Source organism: Orycteropus afer, unplaced genomic scaffold (genome assembly GCF_000298275.1).
Source record: "Orycteropus afer afer isolate SDZICR_OR568_19922 unplaced genomic scaffold, OryAfe1.0 scaffold00070, whole genome shotgun sequence".
NCBI lineage: Eukaryota > Metazoa > Chordata > Mammalia > Tubulidentata > Orycteropodidae > Orycteropus > Orycteropus afer.
The window spans coordinates 8,546,457-8,561,238 of record NW_006921657.1 but is presented as its reverse complement, the minus strand read 5'-3'; the positions used below and the strand labels follow the sequence as shown (position 1 = coordinate 8,561,238).

Genomic DNA, 14,782 nt, shown 5'->3' with positions numbered 1-14,782 from the left:
AAAGGAGTTCACAACATCCTAAAAATTCTTCCAGTTCAACATTCTTTATCGTGTCTTTAATATCTAATGGACGTGTGCACTACGTTTTACTCTTTTCTTATAAATCTTGTCACTTTTACCACACTCTGCGATGCAACACAAATTTTACATGTGCTTTTATTATTAATGTTTTCATACTTGAAAAATTCTCAATATAGATTGACTCTGGTTTGTCCCATTCAATGGATAAGAAATGATATTTACATTAGAGCATATTTTATAGTCACTATATTACATTACAAGAAGCTCTAGTGGCGCATTGCCTAAGGTATTTGACTGCTAACTAGAACGTTGGTGGTTCAAGCCCACCAGCTGCTCCATGGAAGGAAGATGAGGCCATCTACTTCCTAAAGATTTACTGTCTTGGAAATCCAATAGGGGTTCCTATGAGTCGAATTTGACTCAATGGCAATGGGTTTGGGTTTGGATATTACATTATGGTAAAAACAGGTCTTTATATAAAACAAGTCTTTTTTAAAAACAAGACTGTGATAACATAAAGAGAATAGATTGCATAAATACACTTGTAGAAATTAATTAGAGCCAGCATCCATTGCCATCGAGTTAATTCCAACTCATAGTGACCTATAAGGTAGAGTAGAACTGCCCCATAGAGTTTCCCAGGCTGTAATCTTTATGAAAACAAATTACCATATCTTTCTCCTAAGGAGTGGCTGGCGGGTTTGAACTGCAAAACTTTTGGTTGGCATCTGGCTTAACCATTGTACCACCAGGGCTTCCTGAATTAGAGCCAGCACTTAGTATGTATGTATCACCAGTATATTAGAAAAACTGGAGTAACTTTGATTTTACATTCACAGTGATTGCCGATTTCTTCCATCTGAAGCCCTACTTTACAACATTCTCATACATTTATGCAGCACCTTTTGAAGAAAAAAATCTCACTTCATAGTGATGCTATCAAGCTATCTTCAGAGAAATAATGGTATATTGCAATTGAAACATTAGTTTTCTTCCTGCTAATTGCTAATGAGGAGCTCTGGTGGCACCATGATTAAAGCATTTAGCTGCTAACCAGAAGGTCAGCAGTTTGAACCCACCAGCATTCTGTGGAACAAAGATGAGGCAGTCTGCTTCCATAAAGATTTACAGCCTTGGAAACCCTCTGGGGCAGTTCTGCTCTGTCCCGTAGGTCCCTGTGAGTTGGAATCAACTCGATGACAGTGGGTTTTTGGTGGGGTGGGAGTTGCTGATGTTTGATAACATTTTGATTTGTGAGTTAAATATAAATTTTAAACATATAAGTACAATGTGTGATAGTACATTTAAATCAAGATTGAATATAAGAATGGAATCATCAGAAAATTATGTGCTATTTTCTTTCTTGAATTTAGATATCTTTAAGTTGAAGAATGTACATTTAAAATGTTTACACTCACCTAACAAATTTCCTTTCACATGAAACTCTGTTCAGAACTTGATGAGGTTTAACCAACTTTTTCAGATTTCTGACTACAAGTGTTCTCATTCGTCGAGTGTTTCTCACATTTTTGGTAGGCACAGTTCACATTACTGTAAGAGAAGTCAAGTACAGAGTGGAGATAGCAAACACTGACTGGCCTGTGAATTGTCTCGTATAATAGCAGTCATCACCCATAGTTTGTGTCCCTTGTTGAAGCTGTGAACTGTGCCCTTACCAGTCATGTGCCAGAGAAGCATTCAGCATACACGGGTGCCAGATGCAAACCAAATGGTCCAATGGTCTTGCTTACAACTTAAAAAAATTATCATCGATCTGAAAATAGCAGAGTAAATAAGATAATGATTTTCTATTTCGGTTTAGGTTCAGAAAAGCATTTTTTTTTTTTTTTTTCCTATTCAATTTTCTGTTTCACTCTAGTGAAAATTTCACGTTGTTTTGGTTTTGGCTTTGGGTCCATTTCAGTTCAAAGCCCAGGTCAGTTTTTATGCGTATTCATCAGGGACTTCTTCACAATTGGCTCCACTCAGAAAAGCAAGCCATTAACATAAATCAGACTATCAGACTTACTCTGTCACAGACTCCAGGCATGCCAAAGCTGGTTCCCTAAGCAAGAGCCAGCCCCCTGGAGTGGACCAAAAGCACTCTGTAGTACTTTCAGGAGGACTCAAGGACAGTTGAGGTCTCTTTGTCTTCCCTCTTTGCGTATTCTTTCTGATCCCTTCTTCAGGAACTGGCACCAATGCATGTTATATGGAGGACATGAGCAACATTGACCTAGTGGAAGGCGACGAGGGAAGGATGTGCATTAACACGGAGTGGGGGGCCTTTGGGGATGATGGCGCTTTGGAAGACATCCGCACGGAGTTTGACAGGGAGCTGGACCTCGGTTCTCTCAACCCAGGGAAGCAACTGTAAGTACTGACATATTATAATCTGGGCATTGCTATTGGGAAATACCCCATCATTCAGGTACATCACTACCTCACCAAGGAGGCTTTTTGGTTGTGACTAGTTCAGGAGCTCTGGTGGTGCAGTGGGTTTTAAGGTTGTATAGCATAGTGGCTAAGACACTTGCCTGCTAACCAGACAGCTGGCGGTTCAAACCCACCAGCCACTCCTCGGAAGGAAGGTTGGGCAATCCTACTTCCGTAGTGATACTGCCTCGGAAACCCAAGGAGGGGTCGCTATGAGTCGGGGCCGACTCGACGGCACATAACAACAACAACAACAACAAGTTCAGGAGCTCTGGTGGTGCAGTGGGTAAGGCATTTATCTGCTAACCAGAAGGTCAGCGAGTGGTTCAAACCCATCACCTGCTTTGTGGGAGGAAGATGAGGCAATCCAGTTTTGTAAAGATTTACAGCCCTGGAAACCCAATGGGGGTCCTATGAGTTGGAATCGACTTGGTGGCAGTGGGTTTGGTTTTTTTGGTAGTCATCCATCACAATGACTTTATAATGCAAGACTTATATTTTAGTTTTATTTGACAGATAAGAAAATGAAAGGAAATTGAGTCATTTCTCCTAGATCATAACACTCATTCTAATTCCATCAATATTTATGAAGCACTGGACATACAGCTGTGCAGGAGGTGCTATGGGCCCTGGCGTCTTAGAGTGTTCAGACAAGATGTCTCAGATCTGACCAGGGGGAGGCTGAAGGACTCAGCTGAATGCCTCATGCTTTGGGTTTCCTTTACTCCCTGCCACCTGCTTTCTCAGGGGCTGAATCACAAGGCACCTGGTGGGTCTGGAAGGGCCTTCCTTCCCCATTTGCTGGCCTGGTCCTTCCCAGCTTCAGGTCTCAGAACCTGCCTGAGCTCTCATCCCAGACCCACCTATAGTATAATTACTCAGGCATCTGTCTGAGCTCTTTTTCTACACTCTGAGCTTCTGAGGACAGGCTATGCATTTAATTTTTCTTTCATTTCTACACAGTATCTTACACATTATAACAGTTAATTACATGTTAAATAAAATAATTTTTTTTTAATTTTGCAATAATTTCAGACTTAACAAAAAAGTTGTAAAAATACTACAAAATTCCCCATACACCCCTTCCCCTAGATTTCCCAATTATTAAGACTTCCTCTTCTCTCCGTGTATATGTGTACACGTGTGTATGTGTTGTTGCTAGTTGCTGTTGAGTCACTCCTGACTCGTGGTGACACCGTGTATGCAGAGCCAGGGTTCTCAAGGCTGGACCTTCACAAGCAGATTGTCAGGTCTGTCTTCTGAGACGCCTCTGGCTGTGTTCAAACCATCAGCCTCTTGGCAAGTGGTCACTTAACATTTGGGCCACTGAGGGACTCACTCATATAAAATACACAAAAGACTCTTTTACCTCTAAGTGTGTATTTCTTAAAAATAAGCACATTCTCTTACAGAACCACAGCAGAATGATGAAAATTAAAAAATTAACACTTAATCAGTTCTAATATCTAATTTGCAGATTTTCTTCAAAATTCACCAGTTGCCCCACTTCTTTATGAAAAAACAGTTTCCTGGTCCAGGCTCCAATCCAGGATTGCATGTTGCATTTTGCTGCCATGTCTCTTTGGCCCCCTTTATTCTGGAACGGTTCCTTAGCATTTCTTTGTTTATCATGACCTTGAAGAACACAGACCATTTATTTTACACAGTGTCTGTCCATTTGGATTTGTCTCCTCTTTTACCTTGATTAGATTCACATAATGCATTTTTGGCAGGAATACCAGAAGTGATGTTATGTCCTTGTTAGAGAATTGTGTCAGGAGGCACATAATCTGTTGATCCTATCACTGGGGATGTTAATTGGAATTACTTGGTTAAGGGATATCCAGCAGGTTTTAGCATCATAAAGTTATTATTATTCCCTTTATAATTAATAAATGTGTGGTGAGGAGATATTCTGAGACCATGTAAATATGCTGTTCCTCATCAAACTTTCACTCACTCGTTTTAGCATCCATTAATGAATTACTAAATCCATATTCCTTTTGTATGTACGAATTATTATTCTATAAGAAAGAACTTTCTCATCTCCTGCATTTATTTGTACATGGGCTCATGGATTCTTCTTTTTAATTCATTATAATCTTTTCCTATCATTATTTATTTTGATGCTCAAATGGTTTCACATTTGGCCAGTGGAGGACTCTTCAGGCTGGTTCCTGCTACCTTTGACATGTTCCTATCATTGTTTAAGTACTTCCTTATTTAGGGGCACAGTAAGATGTCCCAGCTCATCTTATACTTTCCCAGCCCAAGTCCTAGAACCAACCATTTCACCAAGGAATCCTAGTGAGTAAATATTTTAAGCACCTCCCAGACACTATTCTGAAGCTCTGGTGGTGTAGTGGGTAAAGCATTTGGCTGCTAACCAGAAGGTTGGAGGTTCAAACCCATCAGCTGCTCCACAGGAGGAAGATGAAACAATCTACTTCTATAAAGATTTACAGCCTTGGAAACTCAATGCGGGGTCACTATAAGTCAGAATCAACTCAGTGGCAATAGGTTTTTTTTTTTTTTTTTTTAGACACTATTCAGGAGCTCTAGCAGTGCAGTGGTTAAGGCATTTGGCTGCTAACCAAAAGGTCAGCAGTTCAAACCTACCAGCTGCTCCATGGGAGAAAGATGAGGCAGTGTGCTTCCATAAAGATCTACAGTGTTGGAAACCATATGGAGCAGTTCTACTCTGTCTTATAGGGTTGATGTGAGTCAGAATAGCCTTGATAGCAGTGGGTTTGGTTTTTGGTTTAAACGCTATATAAGCACCAGAATTGCAGGCCTATAAAGCAAATGTCTCTCTTGGATGGAGCCATTTTCCTCTACACACTGTAGTAGTTCAGTTTGTGTGTCAACTTGGCTGGGGCTGGTTGAATGCCTGGGTGGCTGGATGTGGTATTCCCCATGATGAGACTGGTAATCGACTCCATGGTGGAATCTACTGTGAGCAGCTGAGTAGCTGCCTTAGGGAAGCCTTGGAGAATGGTCTCTAGCTTATGGCATGTTTGGACCCTGCATGTAGCCATGTCGTTGTTCAACAGGCTGCTCTGCCGACCTTGAGACTTACAATGGACTTAAATTAATGGCCTGATGTGTGGTTTGGTAACATCGGGACTGTGCCTTTTTATTTGTCAACCTTGGGTTTCTCAGCCTCAGCAGCTAGCAGCTGTCTGAGTAAAGAAACGGCTCTAGCTCCAGTGGGCCGGGAGCAGGAGGCAGAGCTGGACCCCAAGGTTGAGGGGCTTACACCCAGCCCCTAGAGCCTGGCACTTTGAACTTGGACTTAAAGCCTCCAAACTGTAAGAGGATAAACTCCTGCTTGTTAAGGCCATCCCATTTGTGGTATATTCCTGTCAGAGCAGTTCTAGGTAACCAGAACACACACCCACTTTCCTGGTGAGCCAGAGTCATAGCCCAACAATGTGGTACCATATTTTGGACTTTATCATCCTCACCCATCTCTAGTTCACTTCAAAAGAATTCCATTCCTCCAAACCCAGCCTGAATTTCTTTTGTTTCCTTAATGTTCTGAGGCTTCTTTTTCTTTTTTTGTAGTGAAAAATATAAAGTTGAATATGTAACAGATTTTCCTTGATTTTCTGTCATACTAGGTTTGGAGAATAAAACTTGTATTTAGTTTTGTACCTGAGGAATAGTAATTGTGTGTTGGTGTGCACTGACCCAGAGTAAAGGTGTAGATAGTCTTGTGGGACATCTTATCTACAGTATAGTGGAGATTCTCTGGAGCTATCCAAGCCTACCTCACAAACATAGCATCTTTCTCTCCTGGAGAGAAACTTAATGTATGAATTGGAAGCATATGAGTCTAATCATTAGACTTAAAAAAAAAAGTTGTTTTTTTTTTTTTTAATTGTGATTTGGATGAAAGTTTATAGAGAAAATTCATTTTCCATATAGCAGTTCATACACATCTTGTTTCATGACATGGACTGAAATTCCCCGCAATGGAACAGCTTTCTTCCTACTCCATCCCCATAGTTACTTCTTCCCTGTGTCCTTTCCTATGCATTTCTGCTCCCCCCCCACCCCGAGCTATCTCCTTGTGCAAATACTGCTCTTCTATTCTCTTATGATTGATCGCTCCAAGGAGCATATCTACCCAATGTAAATGTTCACCCTGTATGCCTGTGTATTGTTTGGCTGGAAGCCAGGGAGTGAGTTCAAGTCCAGACCTGAAGGGTAACTAGGAGCCATAGGTCTCCCCAGGCTCTGTCAGTCCAGCAAATCTGGTCTTTTTTTTTTTTTTTCTAATTGATTTTGAGTTTTGTTACACATCGTTCTCCCACTCTATCCAGGATCTCCTGCACTGATCCCTTTTTGAGTGGTTGACAGTGGTAGCCAAGCACCATCTGGTTCTTCTGGTCTCATGATCAGGCTGAGGATCTCATGGTCTACTAATCCCTTAGACTAATTGTTTCCATGCATAATTAGAATTTTTTAAAGTAGTATATATTTTTGTTGTGGGGAAAATATATATAACAAAATATGTCAATTCAACAATTTCTACGTGTACAATTTAATGCATTGATCAAATTCTTCAAGTTGCGCCACCATTCTCACTATCCTTTCCCAAATGATCCTGCCACTATTAACATAAACTCAATGCCCCCCCCCAAGTGAAAATTCTCCTTTTCCTACTCCCTGTCACCCATGGTAACCACTAATAATCTTTGATTTCTGTGTATTTGCTTATTTCATAGAAGTGCAATCTGATATTGAACCTTTCATGCCATGGTTAGGTGACCTTGGGAAAGTAACTGAAGTCTCTGAAATTGAGGTTCCTTATCCCTAACATGGGAGTTCCTGGGTGGCGCAAACAGTTAACACACTCGGCTGCTAACAGAAAGGTTGGAGGTTCGATCCACCCAAAGACTCCTGGGAAGAAAGTCCTGGTGACCTACTTTGGAAAAATCAACCTTGAAAACCCTACGGAGGACAATTCTGCTCTTACACACATGGGGTCGCCATGAGTCAAAATCGATTCAATAGCTGCTATTACCCTTAACATGAGAATGATACGTCCATAGCCAGCAGTTATTTTACATAAATATCCTTGGAAGGAAGCATATTGTGAGCAGGAAAGAATCTTGGATCTACTGTAGCTTAGCTCTTTGCTTTCGTAGATGAGGAGAGTGAAGCCAAGAGAGGATAAGTGGCTTCCCTAGGTCACATCATTGAGTAGCTCTTCCACCACATGCTGCAGATGGTGAGCCGTGACTTGTGGTCTTTGGGGAAAAAAATGCTGCAGAACCCAAGTTGTTGCTTCCACTGATCTCTTCACCGAATTGCAGATTTGAGAAGATGATCAGCGGCCTGTACCTGGGGGAGCTCGTCAGGCTCATCTTGCTGAAGATGGCCAGGGCTGGCCTCCTGTTTGGCAGCAAGAAATCCTCTGCTCTCCATACTAAGGGCAAGATTGAGACACGACATGTGGCTGCCATGGAGAAGTAAGCTGCGGGCTGGTTCCCACTTGCCTTGATTGTGTGGAGGGCTAGGGTGGGTAGCCAAGGCGTGGTCCACTCAGTGGACGTGGGACAGCACTAGAGACCATATCTTCCTTCTTTACCAGGAGGATTTCAGACCTGGGAATGGGTTCAGATGGGTTAACACTTTCTTCCATGGCTTAGGTGTGGCTTTCTTGTTGGTTTCCCAGGCAGGGATTCTGCTATTGGATGTCTACTCTGTCCCCATGTTTTTCTGTTTTCTTCCTCCCTAAAGTCATGACTTGTAATTTTTTGAGAGTCAGAGACCTCTTTTAGAATCTAGTTTGAGTTCAGGACCCTTTTCCTCCCAAAATTGATGTTCACAGATGATTTGGCTAACAATATCATGGCGCTTTAAAGTCCATGTATGGAGTCCAAATTAAGAACTCCTGCTGTAACAAGAACTTTCATCACCTGGTCCCTTCAGGTGCTGGCTCTGACTTTGGTGATTTGAGTTTTTCACACAGCTCCCTGGAATGAAAGTTGGCTGGTGGAGGTAGCTGGCCCTAGCCAGCTCAGGGTCCTGCCTACTCGGGTTTAGAAACGCTGACATTGCACTGAGTTTAGCAATTGGTTTAGATTCTGAGCTCAGCAGAGTGGCACCTGACCCTCAGAGTTCATTCTGTGCAGTGCTTGGTAGAGTTGGAGTTCCTGTGAAAGGCAGTATGGTTCAAGGTGGTTAAGTGTGTGCTCTTTATCTGACTGCCTGAGTTCAACTCCTGGCTGTAGCTCTTACTAGCACTGTGACCACTGACAAGTTACTTAACCTCTGTGTGTCTCAGGTCTCTCACCTGCACAGTAATGACAGCATATCCCTTTGGATTGTTGTGGGGGATTAAATGAGTTGATGTGTGTCAAGTCCTTAGACAAGTACCTGTCACAGAGTGCTCAATAAATGTTGGCTGCTATTATCATTATTGACATTATTATTTATTCTTCGGTGCCAGCCTGTTTATTTTCATAATCCTCAGAGGCGAATGTCTCCTTAGGAGATGGACACGTGTGATCGTCTCATTCCTCTCCCCTGGCTAGGTATAAAGAAGGCCTTGCCAACACCAGAGAGATCCTTACAGACCTGGGCCTGGAGCCGTCAGAGGCTGACTGCATTGCGGTCCAGCATGTCTGCACCATCGTCTCCTTCCGCTCAGCCAATCTCTGTGCTGCAGCCTTGGCGGCCATCCTGACACGCCTCCGGGAGAATAAAAAGCTAGTGCGGCTCCGGACCACAGTGGGTATGGACGGTACCCTCTACAAGATACACCCCCAGTAAGTGCTGCCGGGCAACCCACCCTCTGCAATGAGCTTCCCTGTGGAACAGCCCCAGCTTTTCTCTCCGGGCTATACTGCTCACCTGGGCTGCTGGGACCAGCCATGCCTGCTGGTGCTGAGGTTATAAGGGAAACAAGAAGTCCAGAGACTACAGTCCTATAACTGACTGGGTGGCTTTTGCAGATCTTTCTTAGAGAACATGCTAAAGCCAACTGCCTAAGGCCATCTGCCCATATGCCCATCCATTCATCTATCTGTCTATTTATTCATCCATTCACCTACCTACCCATTTACTGAATACCTACTTATGTAGTAGGATTGGAAAAGAAAACACATGCAATTACAGATGGAAAGAATAGCGATGACAGAGGTTGCCAAGTTGACATGAAGGATCTTAGTATGAAAATGCAGAAAAATGAGAATTTCCCAGAAGGGAGGAGAGCAAAAGTTTCTGGCTAACAGAGATGGTATTGAAAGTCAGTGGGTACACCCTGGAAGGAGCTGGAGAAAGAAAATCTCTCTTCCTTTAGACAGAGATGATGTTATTCAGCCAATACATTATGTGTGGACATGCCCTATTGGTTGGAATATTAATTTATAAAATAGCCACTCCTCTGAGACTCCCAAGTGCCTTTCTACTGCCTCAGCTGTAGGCCCTCTCCTTAATCCCCCACCCCATCTGCTATCCCTACCTTCCAGTAATGGAAGGGATAAGCCTGCCCAGCAGGGCTCTCCAGAGCTCTGTTCCACAGCTACCCCCGTTTTGATTGGCCAGGCCGGGCCCTTCTGACTGTTAAATATTTTGGCCATCACCCCTGTCTTCAGGTACCCGAAACGCCTGCACAAGGTGGTGAGGAAACTAGTCCCAAACTGTGATGTCCGCTTCCTCCTGTCTGAGTGTGGCAGCGCCAAGGGGGCTGCCATGGTGACTGCAGTGGCCTCCCGTGTACAGGCTCAGCGGAAGCGGATTGATGAGGTGCTGGCTTTGTTCCGGCTAACCCACGAGCACCTTGTGGACATGCAGGAAAAAATGAGGGTTGAGCTCGAGTATGGGCTGAAGAGGAAGACCCACCCGATGGCCACGGTCAAGATGCTACCCACTTATGTCTATGGGATGCCAGATGGCACAGGTGGGCCAGGCCAGCCCCTTCTCTTCAGGGTTCCCCCAGAACTTCCTTAAAGCTTCTTACAGCCAGTTAGGGTCTTAGATTCATGTTTGTCATGAGTTGGGGGGATGAGCAGGGTAGGGTACCACTACTCCTTCTGAACTTGTTTGCCTTGGTTAAACCAAGGTATTTGCAGTGAAAGAATATTTAAATTAGGTTCCAAGTGTGTGTGTGTGTATGTATGAGTATGCATATTATATATGTATGTGAATGTATGCATGTATGTATGTATGTATGTGTGTATGGTATCTATGTGTGTGAGTGTGTCTATGTAGTTGAGCACATGGGATGCACTTGATGCTGTCGCAGACAGAAAACCCACATCCTGACCCTGGGAAGCTTCCAACTGGACACATGGATTTGCATCGGCTTCTTGCCTGACGTCTCTGATTCTGCTTTCTTCTGGTACTTGATTCTCCCTCTCCCCTCTCATCACTTTCTGCCCCTGACTTTTCCAACCTTGATCCTTCTCCTGGTTCTCTGTGCTCAGCTGAGAGAAGCCACTAACTAATGGAGTCAGTTCTTTGGACAAATTATTTCCCCTCTTTGACACTTACAAACCTCATCCAGAAATAATGACCTTTGTAAAATCCTTTACATTTTATAATTTGCTTTTGAACCTTTAATCTCATTTGGTCCTCACAACTATGTATTAGATAAGGAGAGAATGGTTCCCATTTATGGATGCCAAACCAGAGACCCCATGAAGTTAGATGACCTTCTCATGGTCATGCAGCTGAACTTCAGGATCTCTTAACAGCAAAGATCTCCAAGATCTTTTCCAGAGCCCATGCCTTTTGTGTCTACATGGGGAAAAGGCTGAGCACAGCAAAAGATGCTGTTCAATTATTCATTCTTCCATCCCTTGAATCCTATATTCTCCATCCCTCATAGTTTCATTAAGCATCTATTGTGTGTCAGGCTCTATTATAGGAACTGGTGATACAACAGCAAAGAAAACACAGTCCTGCCCTTGTGGAGCTCACAGTCTGTTGAGCCGACCAACAATAAGCAAATAAATGTTGTATGATATCAGCTAATGACAGGTACTGTCAAGAAAAACAGAGTAGGGTAAGGTTTAGAGAGAGATTTGGGAGTGACGTCTTTGGCAAATTCAAGGAACACAAAAAAGACCAGTGTGGCTAGAACAGAATGAGTGAGAAAGCTCTATAGAGTAGGCGATGGTGCTGTGAAAAATCAGGGAAGTGAGAGGCCACTGCCCTTGGGTGGCCCTGCACAATATTGTTGAGAAGGTAGGACTTGATATGTTTCTCATTAGATAGATGGGGGTGGGAATCTGGCTGAGGGGAGAATGGGGACAAGAATCAGTTTGCTTGTGATGAACAATTCCCTTTGGCTGTACCAACTGGAGTAGGGTACAAGTGTCACATATGTCCATTACCAAATACCCTATGTCCAGAACACAATTTTATGCCCCACACCCCAGCATGGTTACTTGGGGCTGCCTAGAAAGATGTCAGTGAATGGGTTTTAGAGCTGGAAGAGCCTTCAGAAGGTCTAAAAAAAAAGGTTGCCATAGAGTTGATTCCAACTGATGGTGACCCCATGTGTGTCAGAGTAGAACTGTGCACCACAGGGTTTTCAGTGGCTCAGTTTTGGGAAGTAGATTGCCAGGCCTCTCTTCCAAGGTGCATCTGGGTGAATTTGAACATCTACCCTTTCAGTGAGCAGCTGAGTGCATTAACTGTTTGCATCATACAGGAACTCATTCCTTACTTTACAGATATAGAAAGTGGGACCTAGACTCTCTTGCTCAAGATAAAAAAACTCCTTTCTCAGAACCCCCAAGTCCCCTGATTGCAGTCCAGGGCTCTTTCACGACGGTCCTCACTGGGGTAGTATAAGTGGTGCCTAGTCCTTTGCTGCAGGACAAGAGGATGCTAAGAAACGGTCTGGCCTCAGACAAGCTCAGGTGCCTGCCCAGTGCCTTGACACTGTGAACAGTGACTGTCATGCCCCTCTGGTCCATAAGTCAAAAGAAGACAGGCTCTGCTTAGCTCCTTTTCAGTATTTCTTTTCTCCTAATGCCTCCTGCACAGTGCATGCTGGTGGGATGCAGCCCTGACTTTATCCACCACAGAGAAAGGGAAGTTCCTTGCCCTGGACCTGGGTGGAACCAACTTCCGGGTCCTCCTGGTGAAGATCAGAAGAGGGCGAAAGTCAGTGCGGATGTACAACAAGATCTTTGCCATCCCCCTGGAGATCATGCAGGGCACAGGCGAAGAGGTAACTGTCGGGCGGTAGGGGTGGGGCTTTCTGTGTTTTGTGAGTGCCAGCCTGCCACCAAGTACAAATGCCAGCCAGGTATGAATGCACCTCACTCTCTCCATGCAGCTGTTTGACCACATTGTGCAGTGCATTGCTGACTTCCTGGACTACATGGGCCTCAAGGGAGCCCAGCTACCTTTGGGCTTCACATTTTCCTTTCCCTGCAGACAGACAAGTATTGACAAGGTAAGACAGCCCAGCCAGGCTTGCAGCCAGCCCAGTAGCATCCTCCCTCCACCAGGGGATCTCAAGGTCCCTCTGACTCATTGTTCATTTTATCTAGGGATCTTAAGTAGGCTCAGGGCAGCCGGGAATAAATGATAGAGAACTGTAACCACTTGACTTTTTTTTTAATCGATTATGTTCCATTTTTCGTTATTATTTTTTGGACTGAAACTCTCAGAAGAATTTAGTGTTGTATACAATAAAGAGATACATGCAATCTATTAAAAGGTTGGTCAAGCATATTATGGAGAGATAGCAAGAAGTTAACAATCTGTAAATTGACCAGTTAAGACCAGTTATAACACTGGACACTAGTATTACTTGTGCCTTCCTGGGTAGCTGGGGGGTAAAACCCAAAAAAGGAGCTCTGGTGGTGTAGTACCTAAGGCATTTGACTGCTAACTAGAAGGCTGGCCATTCAAACCCACCAGCCACTCCTCAGAGGGAAGACTGAGCAATCTACTTCTGTAGAGATACCGCCTCGGAAACCCAAGGAGGGGTCGCTATGAGTCTAGTCGACTTGAGGGTCCAGTTAATGTCAATGGAGTTGTGAGGTTTATATTGTCTGATGAGAGCAAGCTTTCTATCTCATCACAGGAACTACATCTCTCTCCTGATATTAGAGTCAGGAGGAATTGCAGTCAGAAGCCCATGAAACTATACTACATTATATCTCTTAGATGTTGAGATTGGGCGGTAGTGCCAGCAAACTATTGTTCTAATGAATTTCCCTTCTCTTCTTTCAGGGAATACTCATAGAGTGGACCAAAGGCTTCAAGGCCACAGACTGTGAAGGGGAAGATGTGGTGGACATGCTCAGAGAAGCCATCAAGAGGAGAAATGTATGATATGGGAACTGAGCTCTGAATCCCAAGTTTGGGCATCTGAGTATCACATCTCTTTTCAAGGGATAAATTCCTTCTGACTTAATGTTGTGCCCATGTTCACTAGGGGCTTACATTTTTGGACAGAGAATTTGGTGACCTCTGTTCTTCTGGGGGTAAGGAGAGAACCACTTATCATGGGTAGGAGTGCTGGCTTTCAACTATGATGTCATGCCCCACCATTGGCGCTCTCTGCTCTGCCATCCTGTGCCAAGTCCCTGTGACTCTGACCTCTGTTTCCCTTGGATTGATATGTTCCTCCTGAGTCTACTTGGCTTGTACATTCTACCTACAGTGGAGCTGTTTCCTTTGCAGGAGTTTGACCTGGATATAGTTGCAGTGGTGAATGACACGGTAGGGACCATGATGACCTGTGCCTATGAAGATCCCAATTGTGAGATTGGCCTAATTGCAGGTAAGCGATCAGGCATGGCCCACTGACCTGATCCCATACAATCCTTTAGAGGTTCCCTTTTAATGAGGGGCAGGGAACCATTGTCCCATTATACAGAGGCTTTGAAGTCAGCTTTGTCCAAGGTAGATAAGAAGTTGATACTGTGATTCCAGATCCCTAATTCCCAAGTCTTTATTTAATGTCTTTTTCCATTGAGAGTCCTAAGCCAAGGTCATTCTTTCTATTGAGCAAGGAAAATAACATAGAAGAAGTAGATTTTCAAATTAGAGCCTTAGTACAGATTGTCCTGGGAGGAAGGAGGTCATAGCTAGGATTTGACTGGAAGGCAGCACTAGAGCTTGGAGCATGTTGGCCTGAGGCTGAATGAGCTAGATTTTCCCTTTGACCCCAGCGTGCACCCCCTCTGTTCCTCTGAACTCTTCTAGATGTCTGGGTTCAAAGAAGGGGAAAAGTTGAAAAGAAACTCAGGAGACAGGAGAAAAGTAGTCTGAAGTGATACAAGGATTTGAGGGTCTTTGGGAGAAGTCTGGTGGTGATTAAGGCCAAGGGTGAATTCTAGGT

The 14,782-nt window shown here is 43.8% G+C and overlaps 1 protein-coding gene across 1 annotated transcript in view; it reads left to right on the top strand.

The window, feature by feature from the left end:
* The window catches only part of HKDC1 (hexokinase domain containing 1), a 58,243-nt gene that overhangs the window by 25,426 nt on the left and 18,035 nt on the right, over positions 1-14,782 (top strand). Inside the window, exons 7-14 of the mRNA XM_007940669.2 lie at positions 2,211-2,394; positions 7,782-7,937; positions 9,006-9,239; positions 10,068-10,372; positions 12,510-12,655; positions 12,764-12,883; positions 13,669-13,764; positions 14,122-14,221. Of these exons, the coding sequence (XP_007938860.1) occupies positions 2,211-2,394; positions 7,782-7,937; positions 9,006-9,239; positions 10,068-10,372; positions 12,510-12,655; positions 12,764-12,883; positions 13,669-13,764; positions 14,122-14,221 (1,341 nt within the window). The remainder of the gene's footprint in view (positions 1-2,210; positions 2,395-7,781; positions 7,938-9,005; positions 9,240-10,067; positions 10,373-12,509; positions 12,656-12,763; positions 12,884-13,668; positions 13,765-14,121; positions 14,222-14,782) is intronic.